General features: G+C 48.2%; 1 protein-coding gene across 1 annotated transcript in view; it reads right to left on the bottom strand.

Annotated features, from left to right (window-relative positions):
* The window catches only part of ice2 (interactor of little elongator complex ELL subunit 2), a 61,358-nt gene that overhangs the window by 39,854 nt on the left and 6,961 nt on the right, over positions 1 to 14,543 (bottom strand). Inside the window, 4 exon segments of the mRNA XM_042327569.1 lie at positions 28 to 188; positions 191 to 226; positions 593 to 1,433; positions 3,035 to 3,216. Of these exon segments, the coding sequence (XP_042183503.1) occupies positions 28 to 188; positions 191 to 226; positions 593 to 1,433; positions 3,035 to 3,216 (1,220 nt within the window).

The following is a 14,543-nucleotide window of genomic DNA, read 5'->3' on the forward strand; positions in this document are numbered from 1 at the left end:
GAGTGAGTGTGTGTGTGTGTTCCAGACCTTGTTGCTGGTGCCCAGCCTGCGCGTGTGTGCCAGACAGACGTCACTCCGCACCAGCAGCAGCAGGTCCTGTAGACTGTACAGTTTATACAGCAGGTTTCCTTCCTCTGGAGATGAATAGTCCTCCTCATCCTCAGCCCCCCATGAGATCATCACACAGCAGCCCTGGGGGGGGACATTAACATGTAACACAGCAGCCCTGGGGGGTGACATTAACATGTAACACATCAGCCCTGGGGAGGAACACATTAACATGTAACACATCAGCCCTGGGGAGGGACACATTAACATGTAACACATCAGCCCTGGGGGAACATTAACATGTAACACATCAGCCCTGAGGGGATGGACACATTAACATGTAACACATCAGCCCTGGGGGGAACATGAACATGTAACACATCAGCCCTGGGGGGAGGGACACATTAACATGTAACAGATCAGCCCTGGGGGGGACACATTAACATGTAACACAACCACAGCTATAATCACTACACACATACCATGCTACAGTCTCACATACTGAATATATTTATATCTGTCCATGTTGATGGTTAATACTAACGTTTTTGTTGTACAGTCTTCCTGTTGTCTATTGGTCCAGATTGAGAAGGGGCGTCGACATACGTCTCTCCATCCTGGGTACTCTCCAGGTAGTTGGACACACAGGGCTTCACCAGCGACTGGGGGTTTGGGTTGGAGAGGGGTTCTGCGGGCTGGGAGGAGCAGGGTCTGGCTGGGTCCTGGGTCTGGTTGTTAGAGGGTTTGGGTTTGAGCATGGCCTTCTGCATGGCTAGGATCTGACCCAGCTGGTCACAGCCCCCTGGTACCTTAGCCTTCCTGGCCACTCTCCTTGTCCCGGTGGCGAGGGGTGGTGGTGAGGAGGCAGAGGGGGATCGGGGAGTGTCCTGTTGATGTGTTGGGGAGAGTTGGGTCGCCGTGGTTGGGGGTAACCTGTTGGTGGTGGAGACTGGGGATACAGGGTCATCAATCACCAGGCGCTCGTCTTCTGAGTCTCCACCTGAGGATAACTGTTCCTCAGAGTCCTGTACAGAGCCAGGTTTCAGCTGATTGGCTGAAGGGACAGTAGCAGCCAATGATTGTTCAGCACAGCTCTGCTCTCTTAGCTCTATCCCCTCTGTCTCTGAAACCACCTTTGTGTTTGTCCATAATAAGTTCACCTCTTCATCCTGAGTTCTGCTGGCCTTAGATACCTCTTTACCCAGGGTCCCACTGTACTGTTTAGACTTGGTTTTAGGCTGACTGACCAAGTCTTTCTGTAGATGATGGGTCTTCAGCCTCTTGGGGGACTGAGTCGTTTCTCCAAACGTTTCTAAGTCTGTGAGATCAAGTCCAAAGTCCAGACCAGAGGTCTCAAACGAGGCCAGCCTCCTCTGGGAGCTCTCCTGTAGAGCACACACTGAGTTAGAGCTATCCTGTAGAGCGCACACTGAGTTCGAGCTCTCCTGTAGAGCGCACACCGAGTTAGAAACCAACTTTACTCTAGCAAGGGAAACAATTACAAAACATCTGCTATGAAACCAAATTAAGGGTTAGGCTACATACAGCTAGGAGATGTAGGGTTAAGGTCAGGGTTAGGGGTTAGGCTACAGACAGCTAGGAGATGTAGGGTTAAGGTCAGGGTTAGGGGTTAGGCTACATACAGCTAGGAGATGTAGGGTTAAGGTCAGGGTTTAGGGTACAGACAGCTAAGAGATGTAGGGTTAAGGTCAGTGTTAGGAGTTAGGGTACAGACAGCTAGGAGATGTAGGGTTACGGTCAGGGTTAGGGTACAGACATCTAGGAGATGTAGGGTTAATATCAGGGGTTAGGGTACAGACAGCTAGGAGATGTAGGGTTAAGGTCAGGGTTAGGGTACAGACAGCTAGGAGATGTAGGGTTAAGGTCAGGGTTAGGGGTTGGGGTACAGACAGCTAGGAGATGTAGGGTTAAGGTCAGGGTTAGGCTACAGACAGCTAGGAGATGTAGGGTTAAGGTCAGGGTTAGGCTACAGACAGCTAGGAGATATAGGGTTAAGGTCAGGGTTAGGCTACAGACAGCTAGGAGATGTAGGGTTAAGGTCAGGGTTAGGCTACAGACAGCTAGGAGATATAGGGTTAAGGTCAGGGTTAGGGTACAGACAGCTAGGAGATGTAAGGTTAAGGTCAGGGTTAGGGGTTAGGCTACAGACAGCTAGGAGATGTAGGGTTAAGGTTAGGGTTAGGGGTTAGGGTACAGACAGCTAGGAGATGTAGGGTTAAGGTCAGGGTTAGGGGTTAGGGGTTAGGCTCCAGACAGCTAGGAGATGTAGGGTTAAGGTCAGGGTTAGGGTACAGACAGCTAGGAGATGTAGGGTTAAGGTCAGGGTTAGGCTACAGACAGCTAGGAGATATAGGGTTAAGGTCAGAGTTAGGGGTTAGGGTACAGACAGCTAGGAGATGTAGGGTTAAGGTTAGCGGTTAGGGTACAGACAGCTAGGAGATGTAGGGTTAAGGTCAGTGTTAGGGGTTAGGGTAGACAGCTAGGAGATGTAGGGTTAAGGTCAGGGTTAGGGGTTAGGGTAGACAGCTAGGAGATGTAGGGTTAAGGTCAGAGTTAGGCTACAGACAGCTAGGAGATATAGGGTTAAGGTCAGAGTTAGGGGTTAGGGTACAGACGGCTAGGAGATGTAGGGTTAAGGTTAGCGGTTAGGGTACAGACAGCTAGGAGATGTAGGGTTAAGGTCAGTGTTAGGGGTTAGGGTAGACAGCTAGGAGATGTAGGGTTAAGGTCAGGGTTAGGGGTTAGGGTAGACAGCTAGGAGATGTAGGGTTAAGGTCAGAGTTAGGCTACAGACAGCTAGGAGATATAGGGTTAAGGTCAGAGTTAGGGGTTAGGGTACAGACGGCTAGGAGATATAGGGTTAAGGTTAGGGGTTAGGGTACAGACAGTTAGGAGATGTAGGGTTAAGGTTAGGGGTTAGGGTACAGACAGTTAGGAGATGTAGGGTTAAGGTTAGGCTACATACAGCGGGTAGTTGTTTGTTCATAGCTGGAGTCTCAGTCATGAGGTGGAAGACATTCTTGGTTCCAGTCTTGTTGACTGACAGCTTCATGCTCTCCTCATGGAACAGCAGACTCCTCTCTCTCACAGTCATCTCTGTCTGCAGCAGTGGAGGGTCGATGTACACCGTCTTACTCCGGCTACTGCCTGCAATACAGATACATTACTTACAGGTCTGCTGGTTCACATCATGAAAACTAGTTTATTAAACAGATGTTGACTTTATGGCAGGTCTGAACATTGTAGATCTCTCATTGGATTGTTCAACGTTGGTCTGACCAATTGGAATCTATGCTTCAAAACAGTTTTGATCACCTGGACTGGGAAAGGTTCCGGGTCACCTCTGGGAATAGTATGGACATATACACTGACTCTGTGACTGGGTTCACCAGGAAGTGCATAGAGGATGTTGTTACTACTGTGACTGGGTTCACCAGGAAGTGCATAGAGGATGTTGTTACGACTGTGATGATTAGAACTTATCCAAACCTAAAATGTGGATAGATGGCAGCATTCAAAATGCAAAATTAAAGTGTGAACCACCACAGTTAACCACAGCAAGGTGACTGGGAACATGGACGTGTACAAACAGACCAGCTCTGTGAGGCAATAAAATAGGCACAAACAACAGCACAGGAACAAAGTGGAGTTGCAAGTCAACTGCTCAGACACACTATATGTGGCAGGGACTACAGGCAATCACAGACAATAAAGGGAGAGCCAGCCACGTTGCGGACACAAACACCTCGCTCTCGGTCAAGTTAAGGACCTTGTTCGCCCGCATTGAGGAAAACACCACCGAGCCACCAACGCGGGCCCCGCCTCTCATGAAGACTGTGTGCTACCGATCTCTGTCGCTGACGTGAGTAAGTGATTTAAGCGTGTTAACCATCGCAAGGCTGCTGGCCCAGACGGCATTCAAAGCAGAGCATATGCAGACCAACTGGCTGGAGTGTTTATTGACATATTCAATCTCTCCAAATACCAGTCTGTTATCCCCAATTTCTTCAAGATATCCACCATTGTTTCTATACCCAAGAAAGCAAAGGAAACTGACCTAAATGACTGTTGCCCTGTAACACTCACTTCTGCCATAACAAATTGCTTTAGAAGGCTAGTTAAGGATCACATCAGCTCCACCTTACACACCACCCTAGATCCATTACAATTTGCATACTGCCCCAACAGATCCACAGGCAACGCAATCGCCTTTGCAAAGCCCTTTCCCACCTGGACAAGAGGAATACATATGTAAGAATGCTGTTCATTGACTACAGATCAGCCTTCAACACCATAGTGCCCGACAAGCTCATCACTAAGCTCAGGGCTCTGGGTCTGAACTTCCAGATGGCCCGTCCCCTGGAGCTGATCGTAGACTACAGGAGACAGCAGCGAGAGCACGTCCCCATCCACATCAACGGCCAGCAGTGGAGTGGGTCAAAGCGTCAAGTTCCTCAGCATGCACATCACTGAGGACCTGAAATGTTCCCTTCACACCACCAGAGTGAAAATGTGTCTTGGCCCCTAAGACCGTCACGAATTTCTACAGATGCATCATCGAGACCATCTGTCACTAGCCGGCTCCCACCCGGTACTCTACCCTGAACCTTAGTCACTGTCACTAGCCGGCTACCACCGGCTAGTGAAATGCTTAAATGCTTAATTATGGGCCCTTCCCAACAATGCAGAGAGAAATGTTTTGAAATAATAGAAAAAATAATAATACCAGAAATAAATACAAAAAGAGAATCAGGTTTGTTGAAACTATGAAATTACATACGGAATCATGTAGTAACCAAAAATGTGTTAAACAATTCTTCAAAGTAGCCACCCTTTGCCTTGATGACAGCTTTGCACTCTTGGCATTCTCTCAACCAGCTTCATGACGTCGTCACCTGGAATGCGTTTCAATTAAAAGGTGTGCCTTGTTAAAAGTTAATTTGTGCAATTTATTTTCTTAATGCGTTTGAGCCAATCAATTGTGTTGTGAACAGGTAGGGGTGGTATACAGAACATAGCACTATTTGGTAAAAGACCAAGTCCATATTATGGCAAGAACAGCTTAAATAAGCAAAGAGACATGACAGCCCATCATTACTTAAGACATGAAGGTCAGTCAATCTGGAAAATGTCAAGAACTTTGAAAGTTTCTTCAAGTGCAGTCGCAAAAACCATCAAGCGCTATGATAAAACTGTCTCTCATGAGGACTGCCACAGGAAAGGAAGACCCAGAGTTACCTCTGTTGCAGAGGATAAGTTCAATAGAGTTACCAGCCTCAGATTGCAGCCCAAAAAAATGCTTCACAGAGTTCAACTAACAGACACATCTCAACCTCAACTATTCAGAGGAGACTGCATGAATCAGGTCTTCATGGTCGAATTGCTGCAGAGAAACCTCTACTAAAAGGACACCAATAAGAAGAGGAGACATACTTGGGCCAAGAAACACAAGCAATGGATATTAGACCGGTGGAAATCTGTCCTCCGGTCTGATGAGTCCCAATTTGAGATTTTTGGTTCCAACTACGGAGTCTTTGTGAGATGCAGAGCAGGTGAACGGATAATCTCCGCATGTGTGGTTTGCACCATGAAGCATGGAGGAGGTGGTGTGATGGTGCTTTGCTGGTGTCACTGTCAGTGATTTATATAGAATTCAAGGCATACTTAACCAGCGTGGCTACCACAGCATTCTGCAGCTTTTTTGCCCGCTTTGAGGACAATACAGTGCCACTGACACAGCCTGCAACGAAAACATGCGGTCTCTCCTTCACTGCAGCCGAAGTGAGTAAGACATTTAAACGTGTTAACCCTCGCAAGGCTGCAGGCCCAGACGGCATCCCCAGCCGCGCCCTCAGAGCATGCGCAGACCAGCTGGCCGGTGTGTTTACAGACATATTCAACCAATCCCTATACCAGTCTGCTGTTCCCACATGCTTCAAGAGGGCCACCATTGTTCCTGTTCCCAAGAAAGCTAAGGTAACGGAGCTAAACGACTACCGCCCCGTAGCACTCACATCCGTCATCATGAAGTGCTTTGAGAGACTAGTCAAGGACCATATCACCTCCACCCTACCTGACACCCTTGACCCACTCCAATTTGCTTACCGCCCAAATAGGTCCACAGACGATGCAATCTCAACCACACTGCACACTGCCCTAACCCATCTGGACAAGAGGAATACCTATGTGAGAATGCTGTTCATCGACTACAGCTCGGCATTCAACACCATAGTACCCTCCAAGCTCGTCATCAAGCTCGAGACCCTGGGTCTCGACCCCGCCCTGTGCAACTGGGTACTGGACTTCCTGACGGGCCGCCCCCAGGTGGTGAGGGTAGGCAACAACATCTCCTCCCCGCTGATCCTCAACACTGGGGCCCCACAAGGGTGCGTTCTGAGCCCTCTCCTGTACTCCCTGTTCACCCACGACTGCGTGGCCACTTTCTGTCCAAAAATGATGCAGAAAAATTAATCCATGCTTTTGTCACTTCTAGGTTAGACTACTGCAATGCTCTATTTTCCGGCTACCCGGATAAAGCACTAAATAAACTTCAGTTAGTGCTAAATACGGCTGCTAGAATCCTGACTAGAACCAAAAATTTGATCATATTACTCCAGTGCTAGCCTCTCTACACTGGCTTCCTGTCAAAGCAAGGGCTGATTTCAAGGTTTTACTGCTAACCTACAAAGCATTACATGGGCTTGCTCCTACCTATCTCTCTGATTTGGTCCTGCCGTACATACCTACACGTACGCTACGGTCACAAGACGCAGGCCTCCTAATTGTCCCTAGAATTTCTAAGCAAACAGCTGGAGGCAGGGCTTTCTCCTATAGAGCTCCATTTTTATGGAACGGTCTGCCTACCATGTCAGAGACGCAAACTCGGTCTCAACCTTTAAGTCTTTACTGAAGACTCATCTCTTCAGTGGGTCATATGATTGAGTGTAGTCTGGCCCAGGAGTGTGAAGGTGAACGGAAAGGCTCTGGAGCAACGAACCGCCCTTGCTGTCTCTGCCTGGCCGGTTCCCCTCTTTCCACTGGGATTCTCTGCCTCTAACCCTATTACAGGGGCTGGGTCACTGGCTTACTGGGGCTCTCTCATGCCGTCCCTGGAGGGGGTGCGTCACCTGAGTGGGTTGATTCACTGTTGTGGTCATCCTGTCTGGGTTGGCGCCCCCCTTGGGTTGTGCCGTGGCGGAGATCTTTGTGGGCTATACTCAGCCTTGTCTCAGGATGGTAAGTTGGTGGTTGAAGATATCCCTCTAGTGGTGTGGGGGCTGTGCTTTGGCAAAGTGGGTGGGGTTATATCCTTCCTGTTTGGCCCTGTCCGGGGTGACCTCGGATGGGGCCACAGTGTCTCCTGACCCCTCCTGTCTCAGCCTCCAGTATTTATGCTGCTGTAGTTTATGTGTCGGGGGCTGGGGTCAGTTTGTTATATCTGGAGTACTTCTCCTGTCCTATTCGGTGTCCTGTGTGAATCTAAGTGTGCGTTCTCTAATTCTCTCCTTCTCTCTTTCTTTCTCTCTCTCGGAGGACCTGAGCCCTAGGACCTGAGCTCCAGGACTACCTGACATGATGACTCCTTGCTGTCCCCAGTCCACCTGGCCATGCTGCTGTTCCAGTTTCAACTGACCTGAGCCCTAGGACCATGCCCCAGGACTACCTGACATGATGACTCCTTGCTGTCCCCAGTCCACCTGGCCATGCTGCTGCTCCAGTTTCAACTTCCACCTGACTGTGCTGCTGCTCCAGTTTCAACTGTTCTGCCTTATTATTATTCGACCATGCTGGTCATTTATGAACATTTGAACATCTTGGCCATGTTCTGTTATAATCTCCACCCGGCACAGCCAGAAGAGGCCACCCCACATAGCCTGGTTCCTCTCTAGGTTTCTTCCTAGGTTTTGGCCTTTCTAGGGAGTTTTTCCTAGCCACCGTGCTCCGAAACCTGCATTGCTTGCTGTTTGGGGTTTTAGGCTGGGTTTCTGTACAGCACTTTGAGACTTTCTGATGTACGAAGGGCTATATAAATAAATTTGATTTGATTTGATTTGATTGTGGACTTCAGGAAACAGCAGAGGGAACACCCCCATCCACATCGATGGAACAGTAGTGGAGAGGGTAGCAAGTTTTAAGTTCCTCAGCATACACATCAGACAAACTGAATTGGTCCACTCACACAGACAGCATCGTGAGGAAGGCGCAGCAGCGCCTCTTCAACCTCAGGAGGCTGAAGAAATTCGGCTTGTCACCAAAAGCACTCACAAACTTCTACAGATGCACAATCGAGAGCATCCTGGCGGGCTGTATCACCGCCTGGTATGGCAACTGCACCGCCCTCAACCGTAAGGCTCTCCAGAGGGTAGTGAGGTCTGCACAACGCATTACCGGGGCAAACTACCTGCCCTCCAGGACACCTACACCACCCGATGCTACAGGAAGGCCATAAAGATCATCAAGGACATCAACCACCCGAGCCACTGCCTGTTCACCCCGCTGTCATCCAGAAGGCGAGGTCAGTACAGGTGCATCAAAGCTGGGACCGAGAGACTGAAAAACAGCTTCTATCTCAAGGCCATCAGACTGTTAAACAGCCACCACTAACATTGAGTGGCTACTGCCAACACACTGTCAATGACACTGACTCTACTCCAGCCACTTTAATCATGGGAATTGATGGGAAATGATGTAAATATATCACTAGCCACTTTAAACAATGCTACCTTATATAATGTTACTTACCCTACATTATTCATCTCATATGCATACGTAGATACTGTACTCTATATCATCGACTGCATCCTTATGTAATACATGTATCACTAGCCACTTTAACTATGCCACTTGGTTTACATACTCATCTCATATGTATATACTGTACTCGATATCATCTACTGTATCTTGCCTATGCTGCTCTGTACCATCACTCATTCATATATCCTTATGTACATATTCTTTATCCCCTTACACTGTGTATAAGACAGTAGTTTTTTTTTGGAATTGTTAGTTAGATTACTTGTTCGTTATTACTGCATTGTCGGAACTAGAAGCACAAGCATTTCGCTACACTCGCATTAACATCTGCTAACCATGTGTATGTGACAAATAAAATTTGATTTGATTTGACATTTTTCCTCCTGAACTTATTTAGGCTTGTCATAACAAAGGGGTTGAATACTTATTGGCAAGACATTTCCCCTTCTCAATTTAAATGGCTTTGTAAATATTTAGAAAACATCGTTCCGCTTTAACATTATGGGATATTGTGTGTAGGCCAGTGACCCAAAAAAATCTAAATAGAATCCATTTTAAATTCACCGGGTAACGGGTCAAAAAATATATATATTTATTTATAAATTATGTGTTTTGCATGTTTGACACCCAGACAGGAAAGTAGATTTAGGGTCATGTTGGAAAAATGTGTTGCCAGTCTGCCCAGCACCGCCAGTCTGCCCAGCGTCGCCAGTCTGCCCAGCGTCGTCAGTCTGCCCAGCGTCGCCAGTCTGCCCAGCGCCGCCAGTCTGCCCAGCGTCGCCAGTCTGCCCAGCGTCGCCAGTCTGCCCAGCGTCGCCAGTCTGCCCAGCGTCGCCAGTCTGCCCAGCATCTGCCAGTCTGCCCAGCATCTGCCAGTCAACCAGACTCTTCCAGATCTGCCAGTCAACCAGGCTCTTCCAGATCTGCCAGTCAATCAGACTCTTCCAGATCCGCCAGTCAGCCGGGATCTGCCAGAACTGCCAGTCAACCAGGATCCGCCAGTCGACCAGGATCCGCCAGTCTGCCAGGATCCGCCAGTCTGCCAGGATCCGCCAGAACTGCCAGTCGGCCAGGATCTGCCAGTCGGCCAGGATCTGCCAGTCGGCCAGGATCCGCCAGTCGGCCAGGATCTGCCAGTCAGCCAGGATCCGCCAGTCTGCCAGGATCAGTTAGATCCGCCATTCAGCCAGGATCCGCCAGTCTGCCAGGATCCGCCAGTCTGCCAGGATCCGCCAGTCAGCCAGGATCCGCCAGTCAGCCAGGATCCGCCAGTCTGCCAGGATCCACCAGTCTCAGCCAGGATCCGCCAGAAGTGCCAGTCAGCCAGGATCCGCCAGTCTGCCAGGATCCGCCAGTCAGCCAGGATCCACCAGTCAGCCAGGATCCGCCAGTCTGCCAGGATCCGCCAGTCTGCCAGGATCCGCCAGTCTGCCAGGATCCGCCAGAACTGCCAGTCGGCCAGGATCTGCCAGTTGGCCAGGATCTGCCAGTCGGCCAGGATCCGCCAGTCTGCCAGGATCCGCCAGTCTGCCAGGATCAGTTAGATCCGCCATTCAGCCAGGATCCGCCAGTCTGCCAGGATCCGCCAGTCTGCCAGGATCCGCCAGCCTGCCAGGATCCGCCAGTCAGCCAGGATCCACCAGTCAGCCAGGATCCACCAGTCAGCCAGGATCCGCCAGTCTGCCAGGATCCACCAGTCAGCCAGGATCCGCCAGAAGTGCCAGTCAGCCAGGATCTGCCGGAACCACCAGCCAGCCAGGATCTGGTAGATCCATCAACCTGCCTGAGCTTCCTCTCACTCCCGAGCTTCCCCTCGGTCCCGAGCTCCCCTCGGTCCCGAGCTTCCCCTCGGTCCCGAGCTTCCCCTCGGTCCCGAGCTACCTCAGTCCAGTGGGGCCCGTTGTTAGGTTTCCTAGGCCAAGGTTAGCGGCGAGGGTCGCCACTCAAGGGACACTAAGGAGGTGGACTAAGACAATTATGGAGTGGGGTCCACGTCCAGCACCAGAGCCGCCACCGCGGACAGATGCCCACCCAGACCCTCCCCTACAGGTTTAGGTTGTGCGTTCGGGAGTCCGCACCTTAGGGGAGGGGTTCTGTCACGCCCTGGTCAAAGTATTTTGTGTTTATCTTTATGTATTTGGTCAGGCCAGGGTGTGGCATGGGGTTTTTGTAATTGTGGTGTGTTTGTCTTGGGGTTTTGGTGGTGGTATTGGGATTGTAGCTTAGTGGGTTGTCTAGCAAAGTCTATGGCTGTCTGGAGTGGTTCTCAATCAGAGGCAGATGCTTATCGCAGATGATTTAACCATATTTAGGCAGCCATATTCTTTGAGTTTGTCGTGGGTGATTGTCCTTAGTGTCCTATGTGTACTCTCGGTTAGTTTGCACTAGATAGGCTGTTTCGGTTTCGATTACGTTTATTGTTTTGTGTAGTGTTCGTGTTTCTTCGTTTGATTAAACATGAATCTAAATCGACACGCTGCAGTTTGGTCCGACTCTCCATCACCACTAGAAAACCGTAACAAAATGGCAAAAAAAAATGTATTTTAGTGATTTCAAACTGAGTCAAATTGATCCAAAACAAAAAGGGAAGGGATATTATTATTATTATTTTTAAATCACACTAACTTCCTCCAGTCTTCTTGGGTATGACGCTACAAGCTTGGCACACCTGTATTTGGGGAGTTTTTTTCCCATTCTTCTCTGCAGATCCTCTCAAGCTCTGTCAGGTTGGATGGGGAGTATCGCTGCACAGCTATTTTCAGGTCTCTCCAGAGATGTTAGATCAGGTTCAAGTTCGGGCTCTGGCTGGGCTACTCAAGGACATTCAGAGACTTGTCCTGATGCCACTCCTGCGTTGTCTTGGTTGTGTTATTACGGTTGTTGTCCTGTTGGAAGGTGAACCGCCGCCCCAGTCTGAGGCCCTGAGCGCTCTGGAGCAGGTTTTCATGAAGGATCTCTGTACATCTTTCCCTCGATCCTGACTAGCCTCCCAGTCCCTGCCTCTGAAAAAAATCCCCATATCATGATGCTGCCACCACCATGCTTCACCGTAAGGATAGTGCCAGGTTTCCACCAGACGTGACGCTTGGCATTCAGGCCAAAGAGTTCAATCTTGGTTTCATCAGACCAGAGAATCTTTTTTCTCATGCTCTGAGAGTCATTTAGATGCTTTTTGACAAACTCCAAGCGGGCTGTCAAGTGCCTGATGAGTGGCTTCTGTCTTGTCACTCTACCACAAAGGCCTGATTGGTGGACTGTTGCAGAAATGGTTGTCCTTCTGGAAGATTCTCCCATCTCCACAGAGGAACTCTGGAGAGTCTGTCAGAGTGACCATCGGGTTCTTGGTTACCTTCTTGACCAAGGCCCTTCTCCCCCGAATACTCAGTTTGCCCGGGCGGCCAGCTCTAGGAAGAGTCTTGGTGGTTCCAAACCTCTTCCATTTAAGAATGATGGAACACCAAGTCACTGTGTTCTTCAATGCTGCAGAAATGTAACTGACCGGCTCGATTCAGTCTTATGTAGCAAAATTTGAAATTGGGATTTTTTACATTGGATAAAAGTAGAGACTCAGAGCTAGAAATTGGTATATCATACACAACAGTCGAGGAACAATGGAAAAGTAATTCTGCTTTGAAAGTTGACAAACTTGTAACCTCACTTTTGAGAAAATGGTGGACAGCTCTTCTTTGTCGACACCCATTCAGCATCGTTCACACCCAGCTAAGCTTTAGCACCAATCTCAGGATTCACATGTGAGGCTATGTACTAAACAACCAAAGATTTTCAAGGCTGAAGGCTGGTTTATACTACGGGTGTGTTTGTGAATATTATCTGGAGTGCCAGAGTGTGCTCTGGGCGTTCATAAACTCTGAGCGTTGTCAGATTGTCAGATTGTAAATTCAGAGCGTTTCGCTCTCGGAAGCATTCAGAGCGCACACTGGACGATCTGGCAGAGGAGTAGGGATGATCCTAGCGTTCTGACCTAACAACAGCAGTCAAGCAACCAAGATAACTGGCTAATGTTGGCTAGCTGGATAGCTATTTCGTTTTTCTTGCCAATGTTTACTGACACTGGCCATATTCAACGGGTGTTGAGCACTCGTAAATGAGTCAGTTATTCTGCGCTCTGGCACACTCAGACCAGAGTGCACTGACATCGCAGTAGATAGCCGGAGCGAATTTACCAGCTACGTCTATCGACAGTTGTGGCAGTGACATCATAAACATTCTATTGAAATAGTTAATTGCATAATGGAGGCTTTTGTTTAGACATGTAGCTAATGAACCATAATCCCAACTCGTAACGTTACTACCCTGCATGAATCTGCAGGTAGCTAACCAACCAGGTTCAATGTTAGCTAGCTAACATTAGGCTATAACTAGCAATGCAAATGGCTCTGAGATACAAATAATATTACGACACAGATCATACACGTAACGTTAGCTAGCTAGCCAGCAGCACACTAACTTGAAACAAAAACAACTCTGACAAAATTAGAAAACATGTAATATCTGAAAATGTAGCTAGCTAGATTCTCTTATCCGTATACATGGATGGATGCTTCTCCCTCTGTCACGGATGCCATGGTTGCCCTTAGTTTGAAGATGTATAAAACACCCGTCTCCATATTACAACAGCCTTCTGTGTGTTGTCTTTTCGACTCCCTCAGCTATCATACTCTAATTCCACTGATTTCAGAACCCGGTCCTCCAGAAAGTGGAGAGCAACACTTATGCAGTTCTACTACATGATAACCTTCAAAAAAGCCGCATTCGAAAGGATTACCTACATAAACTGACCAGCTCATGTTATAGACAGACGCACGCTACATGGCAGACCAATCCGAACTCATCTCTTGGCATGTCCAACCCATTCATTATCCCTGCCAATCATGGCTAGCGGGAAGGTTGCCAGCTTTTTCCGTGGCTAATCCAACTAGGCTCGTAATTTAACAATTGTATTGGTATTTACAGATAGCGTTTGTAATTAAGACACATGAAAGTTCACGTGTTCCAGAAGACAATTCTGCCAAAACACACATTTTGATTAATAAAAAAGTTTACGTTCAAATGCCTCTCCGTGCAACATACGCCCAATTTCCAAAAATGAGTCACAAATGTTTTGGTACCCTTCCCCAGGTCTGTACCTCGACACAAAAATTATGTCGACCTCATGGCTTGGTTTTTGCTCATACATGCACTGTCAAGTGTGGGACCTTATATAGAGAGGTGTGTGCCTTTCCAAATCATGTCCAATCAATTGAATTTACCACAGGTGAACTCCAATCAAGTTGTAAAAATATCTCAAGGATGATTAATGATAACAGGATGCACCTGAGCTCAATTTACAGTCTCATAGCAAAGGGTATAAATTCTTATGTAAATAAGGTATCTGTTTTTTATTTTTAATATATTTGCAAACATTTCTAAAAACCTGTTTTTGCTTTGAAATTATGAGGTATTGTATGTACATTGATGAGAGAAAAAAAGTATATAATCCATCTTAGAGTAAGGCTGTAACCTAACAAAATGTGGAAAAGGGGTCTGAATACTTCCCGAACACACTGTAGCCACGTCCTTACCCGGTACTCCCTGTATACAGCCATGTCCTTACCCGGTACTCCCTGTATACAGCCGTGTCATTACCCGGTATTCCCTGTATACAGCCATGTCCTTACCCGGTACTCCCTGTATACAGCCATGTCCTTACCCGGTACTCC

The sequence above is a fragment of the Oncorhynchus tshawytscha genome, linkage group LG01 (genome assembly GCF_018296145.1).
Source record: "Oncorhynchus tshawytscha isolate Ot180627B linkage group LG01, Otsh_v2.0, whole genome shotgun sequence".
Classification (NCBI taxonomy): Eukaryota; Metazoa; Chordata; class Actinopteri; order Salmoniformes; family Salmonidae; genus Oncorhynchus; species Oncorhynchus tshawytscha.